Source organism: Octodon degus, unplaced genomic scaffold (assembly GCF_000260255.1).
Source record: "Octodon degus isolate 3935 unplaced genomic scaffold, OctDeg1.0 scaffold00029, whole genome shotgun sequence".
Classification (NCBI taxonomy): Eukaryota; Metazoa; Chordata; class Mammalia; order Rodentia; family Octodontidae; genus Octodon; species Octodon degus.
In genome coordinates this window covers 16,477,307-16,489,335 of record NW_004524605.1, presented here as the reverse complement: position 1 = coordinate 16,489,335, position 12,029 = coordinate 16,477,307, and the positions used below count along the sequence as shown (strand labels likewise).

Here is a 12,029-nt window from a genome sequence, read left to right as displayed (position 1 = left end):
AAAAAAAACCAAACTGAAATTGAAACACGTGTAGTTGCAGGCATTTCCTGTGCAGAGTGCTCAGCCTGTGCTGTCACAGGGAAGGAGGAGTAAAGCTGACACTATGCTTTTCAGGGAAATAGAAATCAAAACAGTCATCGGAAGGAATGTTGCCCTGAGTTATTTGTTCAATTATAATATTATTAAATTATCTTTTCAGGAATTAAATTTTGAGTTAGTCTACCCACCCTGAAGAATTTGTATAACTTTTATGCACAAATCATTATGCTCAAAGACTTTCACTGCACCATTTGCTACAGTAAAAAACTGAAAGAGCTGAAATAACAGGATTAAGGAAATGATTAAACTATTGTATATATGCATTTCAGAATGTGCATGACTCTTAAAATGGTATTTTTTTAAGATTTTATAAGCACTGGTAAGCACATACGATTTAATGACTTATGAAAAAATATCACAGCCAAAAACCCCAGCTTTTATTCCTTTTTTTTCTTGTATTTTACCTAATGAACATGTATTTTATAGCTCAGCAAAGATTTTTCATACTGAAAAGATGAATCGCAGCTAGTTTTTCTTCTTTATTTATCTGTAAAAGATTCTTTTGGGCCAGGGACATAGCTCAGTGGGGCGAAACCTGCCCAGCAAGCATGAGGTCCTGTGTGCGATTCCCACCTCCCCTGCCCCCAAAGGGTTTTGGTTTTTTTCTTCTTCTTTTTGGCAATTTCATGACACATAAGTTAAATACATAAAGTTTTTTTACTTACATTTCCGAGAGACACTTAGCGTAGCATCTATGACTTGCAAAGCAAAAGGGGCCCAGAAAGTAACTCCTAAGCAGTCATGAGACGTGTCAGCAGCCAATTCTGTAGAATCCAGCTCTGCGCCCCCTAGCTGCCTGCTCTTAGAATGTTAACTTGCCACTGAGTCTCAGTATAGTAGTACAGCAGAGATAGTGATACACCGCCCCTCCACCCCGAGGCCTCACGTACATATTACAGAGTCAATACGTCGTCATTGGTAGCTGTTTTTGTTCTGACTGTTTTACCAACTGGGAGAAAAGGATAAAGGCCTGTTGCTCTTGTCCTAACAAGAGAACAGTAAGTGCAGTAATGTATTTCGCCAGCAAGGACACAGGATTTTTGCTCACGTGGCTCCCAGATACCCAGATGAGCTGCATGTTCTCATGGTAGAGCAGCCTCTTCTGCAGTTTCCACAGCAGTGTAAATGTGCTTTGTTGAACTAGCCCCTGAGGGAGATCCAGAAACATTATCTTACTGTCTTCTAAAAGTATTTCTACCTTATCCTAGTGGGGCACGCCTGCAACCCAGCACTTGGGAGACTGAGGCAGGAGGGATGCTGTGAGTTGTTGGAGGCCAGCCTGGGCTACATAGGGAAAACGTTATCTCCAAAACAAAAACAAAATTACATTTCTGATTTTTGAATTAAGACACATACTAAGGAAAACATTTAGGGAATTATGAAGATAATATCCCATATCATTAACATTTTGTAGATGTTTTGATTTTTGGGCCTTTGTTTTATTTTGTTTTGAGAGTTGAGATTTTATTGTTGTTAGGGGCTTTTGTTTTGTTTGTCTTGTTGTGGTGCCAGGGTCAAACCCAAGGCCTTGTGCATACACTGTCACTGAATTGTACCCCAGACAACTATTAACCTTTTGGTGTCTTTCTAGTTGCCTCTTTCATATCTATTTAATGTTTGTAATTATGTTTTTAAGAAGTTTTTTAGGGGCCGGGGAGATGGCTCAGTGGAATAAGTGCTTCCCTGGCAAGTACAAGGGACTGAGTTCAATCCCCGGTTCTGGGGAAAAAAAAAAAAAGTTTTTTAATCTTTACATGCTCACTTATTGCTCATTTAATTTAACAGTTCATAGAGCAGTGAGGACTTGCTTTCCGTGTTAGTAAGTTCACACGTTCACTTTCACATATATTCATGATTCAGAAATCAGGAGCTTATGAAGGTGTTCAGTGAGAAGCCTTCTGACCTTCTCCCCATGACTTCTTTGTGGGTGCGACTCAGCGCTTACCGTACAAATGTAGACGTGCAATCATAGTGCCTCTTCTCCCTCCCTATTCTTTTTTTACATAAAATGTTAGCAGATTGTACTTTTTTTTTTTTTTTTTTTTTTTTTAACCTTGATTGGGCTTTCTTAAGGGTTGTTCAGTGCTTCAGGAAGTATGGTAAAATGCATAACCAATCCCCTGTTGTTAATTTGACTCTTTCCCAATTTCTTTTGCTGTTATACGCCGTAGCGTAAATCACGTTCTTATACATCTTTGTGTTATTTCCTGAGGATGAACTCTAAAAGTATAATTGCTGATGTACTATATATGTATATTTCATTGTTTTATGTCATATCATTTCCCATTCAAGAAGGCTCTAAAATTTGTATTCCCATTAGTCAATGTACTGTGTGTACACACGCACGTACACACACACACACACACACACACACACACACACACACTCCTGTTTCCACATTTCCTCACCCACTGTCTTCCATTTTACTCCAAAGCCTATTTATTTATTTATTTATTTATTTATTTGGTACAGGGTCTCACTACGCAACTCAGACTTACAGTGATCCTCCTGTCTCAACTTTCCAAACTCTGGGATTGTACGTGTGTGTCACCACACCCAGTTTCAGTGGCTGGCATGTGGTACTGGGGATCAAACTCAGGTCCTTACACTTGGCAGGCGGGTTCTTGGACCACTGAGTTATCATCCCCAGCCTCTCCGAGACCTTTTTTCTTTTTTCTTTTTTTTTTTTTTTTCGGTACTGGGGATCGAACTCGGGACCCTGCACTTACCAGGCAAGCGCTTGAGCTATCTCCCTGGCCCGAGACTTAATATTATACTGACCATTTCATTAACGGTATTATGTGCAATTGCTATTGAAAAAAAGAATTTCTGACAAAATGTTTAAACCTAATGTTTTTGTCTTCTTTCCTTAAAACATATTTTGTCTTCTGATTTCTTTATTGCCAAAGGTTTATTCGGTTCTGAGAATTTTGTTAGAAGATTCTGATATTTTATTTTTGGACCTTATAGAACACTAGTGAGGTTCAATGAAGACTATATCTGAAGACTAAGGCATATGGAAATTACATTTATTGAGTATTGTATTCATCTTAATATTCCCATTAATCTTGTCTGATTATAACCCTGTATCCATTTTTTTAAACTAGCTATTTCCTGTACTAGAGTAGCTATTAGATACTCTAATAAAATCAACTCGTTACAATGGTGTATTTGTATTTAAAACATCTGTCCTCATCACAAGTGAAGAGATACAAGAATTTGTTCAGTTAGAATTATTGTTAGTAGCAATAGTTCCATTTGCAGTGCTGAGAATTGAAGCCACTAAGTTACACCCTCATCCCCAAAAGATACCAGTTTTGTTTTTGTAGTGTTCAGTAGTCAGTAGGTAAAATGAAATAAAACTACAAATGCTTTCTTTTTTTCTTGATGCAGAATTCTCCAAAACACCAGTGGGGAGAAGAGGAACCAAACTCTCAGATGGTAATAAAGCGTTGCCCTGTCTGAGTGTGCACTTTTTCAGTGGCTAACAATAATTCAGTAACTAGCAGTGGCTGTTAAATAACACAGAAGATTCAGGTTGGTTATCGGGAAAGGAGAGCAAGGACCAACACTGCTCTTTCTCACTTAGTCTTTTTTTCGCCCCCTTTCAGGAGAAAGATCATAATAGCGAAGATGAGGATGAAGATAAGTATGCAGATGACATTGACATGCCCGGGCAGAATTTTGACTCCAAGAGACGAATCACTGTCAGGAATCTCAGGATTCGAGAAGATATTGCAAAAGTAAGTCTTGCCCCCTGGCATGCACGTTTGACAAATACATATCTTTCTGCCTAAATTTTATCTTTCTATAATGTGTGGATAGTATTTGGGTAATGTAAGCAGAGTCTTTCCAAAGCAAGATTGATTGATTGATTGATTGATTTCTTTCTTTCTTTCTTTCTTTCTTTCTTTTCTTTCCCCTTTTTTTATTCTGTTTTCTATCAGCTGTACCCTGGAAATGCAGACACATTTAATTGACCGTGTTAGACAACTCCTACCTACTGAGGTATTACCATATGTAAATGTTCTGCTTTTGACATTTATTTTTTCTTCTAGTATTTGAGAAATTTGGATCCAAATTCTGCCTATTATGACCCAAAAACTAGAGCAATGAGAGAGAATCCATATGCCAATGCAGGGAAGAATCCAGATGAGTAAGTACCATGTGTACGTATTTCAAGATAAGTTAGAGATGAGGGGGTTTTGAAAAAGAAAAAAAAGATAAGTTAACTCTATTTTACCCAACCATAGATGGTATTCATTTTAATTCTGATTAAGAGCTGTGAATTCTTTCCTTAAAAAGAAAATCTCTGAAAGTTTTTAAAATTTGTCTTTACAGAGTGAGTTATGCTGGAGATAACTTCGTTAGATACACGGGAGATACCATCTCGATGGCTCAGACACAGTGTAAGTGTTCCCTGTATGTCACGGCATTTGTATCACCTGTGAAAATGGGAAGCCAGGCAGGGCACGTGCCTGTAATCCTGGCTTCTCAGGAGGCTCAGACAGAAGGATAACGAGTCCAAGACCCATCCAGGTAACACAGGAAAACCTTGTCACATAAAGGCAAGGGGCGGGGATCCACAAGCCCGGTTCAGTCTCCAGTACCGCACAAAAAAGGGAGAATGGAGAGTATTATTTTAGAGCTTGCTTCAGAGAAACATGCAATAAATGTAGCTGGCAGCTCATTAAAATGCCTTGAATTATTCTAGTGTTTGCTTGGGAAGCCTATGACAGAGGGTCTGAAGTGCATCTGCAGGCAGATCCTACAAAACTAGAGCTGCTGTATAAATCCTTCAAAGTCAAAAAAGAAGATTTCAAGGAACAGCAGAAAGAGAGCATCCTGGAAAAGGTAATTCTCTTTCTGTTTATTCATTTATTATTATTATGAAGAGAAAAAAGTTCAAAGCAAGATGATAGGAGGGTAACAATACGTGGTGTGTTGGTATCTTTAAGTTACTTAGAGTACGAGATAGCGACGTTGAGTTGTCCATGCAATAGGGAAAGGTAATTTTCATCAAAGGGCAAGAAGTTGAAGAGCAAATACAACTTAATAAGCACGTTTTTTACATTTGGAATAATGTGCAGAGCATCCACAAAGAAAGAATTCCCGTGATTTAAGTCAGTTGCTGTCGACTGTATCAGTGAGCTTTTGCAGCTAAACATGCCACCCCCAAACTAGTAGCTTAAAACAGATGTTTATTTCTTACAATTCTGTGTGTCAGCTGAGTTTCGTCCTTACCAGGCGTTCTGTGCTGAGGAAGGCCTTGCGCAGGACCACGTATCTCGGCCTCCCGTGGTCTTGCCCTCTGGTCTCCAGCCAGGGGTTCAGAAGGCACGTCAGGGCTCCGGAGAGTGGCAGCCAGTGGGTGCTCCCGGGTCGGTGTTCTGTGCTTCTGCGGGCATCGCATGTCCTAGCCCTCCCGCGGTGGGAGGGGAGGTGGAAGACTCCGCCTCCAGAGGGACAGCCGGTCTCGCACAGCGAGCCAGTGGGAGGCCAGGGCAGGCGTAAGGGTAGGAGGGGTTCAGAGCTGCCTAAACTATAAGCTGCCATACTTAGCGGATGAAAAGCAACTGAGACTTCTTTTATTTGTTTGTGGAAACTTGATGGCCTTGTTTTCATTGTGCTGTCTATAATAAGGCCTAGTAAAAATGTTCCTTTACTCTAATTGAAAGCAAACTCTTCTGTAGAAATTTGAATGCAGACCTTTACTGTAAAGCGTACTTAACCAGTATCCAATGTCCTTTAGTACGGTGGCCAGGAACACTTGGATGCGCCTCCTGCTGAGTTGCTCCTGGCGCAGACAGAGGATTACGTGGAGTACTCAAGACACGGCACAGTCATCAAAGGGCAGGAGCGGGCTGTTGCCTGCTCCAAGTATGAGGAAGACGTGAAGATCAACAATCACACAGTATGTGCTGTACTGGAACCATTTCTCCTTGCTAGCTGGGCTCTAGATTGCATTTGTTTCTATTATAACTTAAGTGGCTATTGCTGTGGGATTTTTTAAAAAACATTTTCAAATGTGTATGACAGGATTCACCTATGTATCTACTTATATACAAAAAAATGTGTTGTTGGGTTGTTTTTTTTTGGGGGGGGGAGGGGTTGGTACCAGGAATCAAACTCAGAACTTTGCAGTTGCCAGGAAGGCTCTATGAACTAAATTCTCCTGCCTTCAAAAAATTTTAACATGTTGCTATATGGGCTCCATCTAGGTTTGTGTGTGCACTTATACACATGTATACATGAAATCAGATATGATGTGCCACATGTAACCCTTTAGGTCATTTATCTTCTAAGAGTATGACTGCTCTTCTGCATAAGCGTGTGACCACTGTACTTTAGAAACTTGACTGTAATTCTTTTTTTTTTTTTTTTTTTTGCAGTACTGGGGATTGAACTCAGAACCTTGCACTTGCCAGGCAAGCGCTTATTCTACTGAGCTATCTCCCCAGCCCCCGACTTTAGTTCTTTAATACTAATATCACTCCTTACTTTTTGAGAAATACACACAAAAGCCAGGCATGGTGGTGCACACCTATAATCCCAGAACTTGGGAGGCTGAGGCAGAAAGGGTGCTCGCAAGTTTCAGGCCAACCTGGGCTACATGGTGAGTTCAAGGCCAGCCTGAACTACACAGCAGGGCCTTGTCTCAAGAAAGCAAAGATGCACACAAAAAATACTTTCAGTAGCTTTTTCATAGTGAGAATCAAGTTGAAGTCTGTTGATCATTTGGTTGTTACATCCTTTTCTAGAGTCTGTCTCCTGTTTTCAAAAAAGCAGCCACTTTTCCAGGTCCAGCCTTGTACACGGTCTCGTATTCAATATTTGACTATTCCCTAGTAATATCGTGTAACTTCCTCCCTTGCGTGCCATAGACATAAGAATTGGGGCCCAAAAGCTTGGTTAGGTGCAGGCTACATGGTGAACATCTGTGCTTGTGATGTGATGCGTTGTGTAGCACGTCACGACAGCAGGCAGCACCTCCGCCGGCTGTGCTTTCATGTGTGTGCGGGCTGGAGAGTAAACCTGGGGCCTTCAGGCGCATGCTTCACTGCCAAGCAAGATCTCAGGGCCCTTTTTCTTTTTCAAGGCCCATTTTCTTTGTGTTTGTCTTTTATAGTTGAAATCAAGTTGAAGTTTATATTTTGTTTTGTTGCAGTCCTGGGAATGGAACCCAGGGGCACTCTACTTCCTGCATGCCTGGCTTTTTTTTTTTCCCACCAGGGTCTTGCTGTGTAGTTCAGGCTCACCTTGAGCTCACTTTGTAGCCCATGTTGGTCTCAAACTTGCAGTGCTTTTTTTTGTCTCAGTCTCCAGAGTGCTGGATTTACAGGCATGCACTATCCCTCCTGGCTCCCAGCTACTTTTATTTGTTTGGTGGTGGTTCTTGTTTTTTAATTTTATGTTTTTGGTACAGGGTCTCACTATGCAGCTCGGACTCAGTGATCCTCCTGTTTCAGGATCCCTAGCTCTGGGATTACAGGTGTATGCCACCAAGCCTGGTCTTCAGTGTATGTGTTACTGGGGATCAAACCCTGTCCTTGTGCCTGCTTAGGTAGGCACTTAAACTGCTGAGCTGTCTCCGCAGCCCTTTATTTTGTATTTTGAGGCAGGATACCAATAAATTGCCCAGACTCAAATGTGTAGTCCTCCTGACTCAGCCTTCCAAATGAGCAGGATTACAAGTGTTCCCAGCCACACCCAGCTTAGTATAGCTTTGAAGTAACCAAAGTCCAGCTGTCTAAATCCAGGATCAAAGACCTGACTCCCTACAGCTGCGCAGGCCACTGACTGTCTAGTGTATCATGAGCCAGTGGATCATACGAGCCTGGTGACGCAGACCACCTCTTGGGGGCACACACTGTTTGGCAGCAGCCACCCTGCAAGTGGGAAAGTAGGCTCAGAGCTGCACGTGGCTTCACTCTTAAAGGAAAATGGGCTGTGCTCAAATTTTTAAGGCCATTTTAACTAATATCTTCTCAACCCTTAAGTGGTTCTGAGGTTGGTTGGCCCAGCTTCTCCCTTTTATTTGGGGATTCCTATAATTTTTCTTGCTAATTACCTTATCAGCTGTACATTAAGATTTTAATTTAATATTCTTTTTAAGTAACTCTCTTACTCTGTCTGCAGCATATCTGGGGATCCTACTGGAAAGAAGGCAGATGGGGATACAGATGCTGCCACTCATTTTTCAAGTATTCCTATTGTACAGGGGATGCGGGGAAGGAGATTGTTGTAAGTAGTTGTCTTCTGGGGGTATAAGATGGCTAAAGCTCTTAACCCTGATAAGACCCGTCCTCTTTGCATTTCAAGTTCTATCCTTTTTTTTGTTTTGTTTAATGTATTTGGTACAGGGTCTCACTACACAGTTTGGACTTGTAGTGATCCTCCTGTTTTCACCCTCCCCAGCCCTGGGATTACAGGCATGTGCCACCATGCCCAGTTACCCGATCTCTGTGGATGGCTCAGTGCATGGGGGATGGGGTGGGAGGTGGGCATATGGTGCTGGGGATTGGACTCAGGTCCTGGGCTTGCCTAAGGAGGCGCTTAGTACGCTGAGCTATCTCAGTGGCCCTTCAAATTTTATCTTTTATGATTAGTAATGGTAACATTCAACTCAGTAGACACCTGTTTCTCCTCAGAACTCAGAGGAATGTATTACAGATGATATAACTGGAGAAGAATGTATGAAAAAGCCTCAAACTCTCATGGAGGTACGTCCTGAATTTTTTAAGTCCAGAAGGAAGAACTTCAAAACATGCACCAGAGCTTTGTGTTCACTCTATGAACTGTGCTTAATCATCCCACTTAGATGCACCAAGAAAAACTAAAGGAGGAGAAAAAGAAGAAGAAGAAGAAAAAGAAGAAGCACCGAAAGAGCAGCTCAGAGAGTGATGATGAGGAAAAGAAACATGAAAAATTGAAGAAGGTACTTTGTGAACTCTAGTGGGAAACATAACAGATAACAGCATTATAACGGATGAAGTGATCTAGTCTTGTCCCTAAGTTCATTGTAAGAGGTCAGGACATGAATTAGCATCTGAGTTACATGTCCAGGTCACATTAATGGGGATTTTATGGGCTTAGGGATTGCTGCCCTAGAATATTTGATAAGTATCTCTTTTTGTTGTTGTTGTTGAATCGGGGATTGAACTCAGGCAAGCGCTCATTCTACTGAGCCATCTCCCCAGCCCCCATTAATAAGTATCTCTAATGCAACAAAAAAAATGCTTTGTAAAGCTATTTAGACTTGTTGACATGTTACCCAGAAATAATTGCCTTGTAGCTTTGTTGTTTCTACATTTTAGCAAATCCTTGAGAAAAATTAAAGTAGTCCTTTCAACCAGGAATATTGCCAGTTTGTTTTGGAAAGAACTCATTTTTTGTTACTAAATGAAATTATTTTATTTTATTTTTTATTTAATTTTATTTAATTTATTTTTGGTGGCTCAGGCTGCCCAAAGGGCAAGTCTGGAAAGGCAGGTGGAGCTGGGGATCGAACCACAGTATTGCTCCTGACTGCCTTTGCAAGAGCAGGCACTTAAACAGCTGAGCTAAGGGCAGATTCCCCCTAAGTGAAATTTAACACCAACTGAAAATGTCTCAGAATTGTGCTCTGCAAAAATAGCTCTCCGAGCCACATAGTACCTAGTTGGGCATCACAGTGGAAAGGCTGACTCCTAAGCTCCTTGATACAACACTTCACAGTCAGGGAGTCTTTCCTTTGCGTCTCTGCCATTTTTACACAAGGCTTCTGTTGGAGAGCCATGATACTAATCTTTTCCCTTTCACTATAGGCATTGAATGCTGAAGAAGCCCGCCTTCTTCAAGTCAAGGAGATCATGCAGATTGATGAGAGGAAGCGGCCTTACAACAGTGTATATGAAGCTCGGGAGCCCACTGAAGAGGAGATGGAGGCCTACAGGATGAAGCGCCAGAGGCCAGATGACCCCATGGCCTCTTTCCTCGGACAGTAGCGATGAAGCACAGAGGTAACTGATGAACTCGTTCACCTTCTGAAAAATTGTAGGCCAAAGACTCCTTGCCACCTCTCACCTAACTTTAATAAAGCTTCGGAAGTCTCAAAGGCAATTTGTTCTTTTCCACACTGAGGAAACAAAAGAGAAGAAAACTAGAAGTACATTAATATGGGTTAGGGTTGGATCCAGTCTAGTTTTACACTAGTGACAGGGAAAGGCCTTGGTTGTCTATCAAAAGTCTTCTACTCAACAGTGAAGTCTGTTTCCTCAGTTTTCTAACTCTTTACCTAATAGTATTGTACACTTTGAAAGTAGATTTGTTACTTTCTCAAAACTAGAAATTTCTTTTCCTTTTTTTAGTGTGTCAGGGATCGAACTCAGGACCTTGTGCTTGCCAGGCAGGCGCTTATGCCCTGAGCTATCTTCCTGGCCCTAGGAACTTCTTTTTTAAATAGTAATTGTAGAGTAATTTAACTGAAATTGTAGTTTTGTAATCATTTGTTTTAAATGATCTAAAACAAAAACTAAATTTATTCTAGCTTGGTCTTTAACTGAAAGAATATTTGTAGAAAATGTAAATGACCTTATTCTCCCATGTAAATCTATGAAGTAATAAATACAGTTTTGATGACCAGAAATTTTAATATGTGTCCTTAAACCTTATGTATAGAACCAAATTGTGAGTGGAAGAAAGAAAACTAATTTTTCGTCATTGGGTCAGTGCGTTTCCCATACTGCACATGCGTTACCCATAGAAATCTGTCTGTTGCTCTGCTTCGGATATGAGTGCTTTTATTGGTGATTGCTTTTATGTAACAATCATGATATTAAACTTTAAAAGGTATCTAATCTTAATTGGCAGCAAGTTTCACTTTAAAACTCGGAGAAAGTGGGCCATGGAGATAGCTCAGCAGTCTAAGTGCCTACCTGGGCAAGCGCAAGGATCCGGGTTTGATCCCCGGTACCACATGCTGTGCCAGCCCTGTCCTCGGGTGCAGCAAGCTGCCCACCAACACCAGGTGTTGTGGTACACACTGTAAGCCCAGTGCTGGGAAGGCTGAAACAGGAGGATCGCTATGAATCCAAGCTTTGTAGTGAGACCCTGCACCAAATACATAAAAAAAGAAAAAAGGAAAAAAAAAAAAAAACTTGGAGAAAGTAAAACCTGATGTTTAAGGTTTCTTCATACTCCTAAGGATGGCCTGTGGGGTCTTAGTGACTGAGACTGCTCTGACCCTCAGGCCACTTCTGCGAGCATTGTGAAGGTAATACTGACAGAATGAGCACATCCTGTTGAGGCCCTGACAGGAGTGCCTTTACTTGACAATTTTCTAGTCTATCAAAAAGCACAAGTAGAATATGGTTTTAACTCAGCATCTCAAGGGGTGGTAGAGGACCAGCTGTCAAATACTGTACCGTGGGTGTATATGGTATCCAGATTCAGACTGCTGTGAAATTAATACAGTAATACAAATACACAGGTCTATCTAATGCTTTCCTTTAAAAGGTCAAAATTTGTCTTCATATTTCTCAGCATAGGATGGTGCAACATAGAGTCTAACATCAGTGTGGGAACCACTCAGGCGGCTTCAGAGCTCAGGGGCATCTGAGGACACCTGAGGATGAGACCCTGCTTGTCTAGCGCAGGTGCACAGGGGCTAGTTATATAACTATGACTCAATGCAGGTAAAAGCGAGTGCGGTGCTTTCGGCACTATGTAGGATTGTAAGTGAGGTAACAGCCTGTACAAGATGGATGCACGAAAGACAGGCGGCCGTGGCTCTTGCGCTCCTGTGCTCTGCTCCGCTCCATGCTGCCTGCTGTTATTACTGTTGTCTTGGCACGCCTGTGTTCTTCAGCCTTCAGACCTCACCCACAAAACTCTCCCTTGGGACCCCCAAGCAGGCTGACAGTTGTTCTTTAGTATTTTATCTTTTGTTA

General features: G+C 41.5%; 1 protein-coding gene across 4 annotated transcripts in view; it reads left to right on the top strand.

The window, feature by feature from the left end:
* The window catches only part of Slu7 (SLU7 homolog, splicing factor), a 19,917-nt gene extending 7,888 nt beyond the window's left edge, over positions 1-12,029 (top strand). For 3 of the 4 annotated variants that reach the window (XM_023713227.1, XM_023713225.1, XM_004629404.2), the window contains exons 7-17: positions 3,493-3,540; positions 3,711-3,842; positions 4,158-4,255; positions 4,441-4,508; positions 4,814-4,953; positions 5,852-6,013; positions 8,239-8,343; positions 8,751-8,822; positions 8,921-9,037; positions 9,906-10,100; positions 11,628-12,029. In XM_023713227.1, the coding sequence (XP_023568995.1) occupies positions 3,493-3,540; positions 3,711-3,842; positions 4,158-4,255; positions 4,441-4,508; positions 4,814-4,953; positions 5,852-6,013; positions 8,239-8,343; positions 8,751-8,822; positions 8,921-9,037; positions 9,906-10,085 (1,122 nt within the window). In that variant the 3' untranslated portion in view covers positions 10,086-10,100; positions 11,628-12,029. Of the gene's footprint in view, positions 1-3,492; positions 3,541-3,710; positions 3,843-4,157; positions 4,256-4,440; positions 4,509-4,813; positions 4,954-5,851; positions 6,014-8,238; positions 8,344-8,750; positions 8,823-8,920; positions 9,038-9,905; positions 10,101-11,595 lie in introns of all 4 variants that reach the window. The other variant, XM_023713226.1, reaches the window with a different exon arrangement.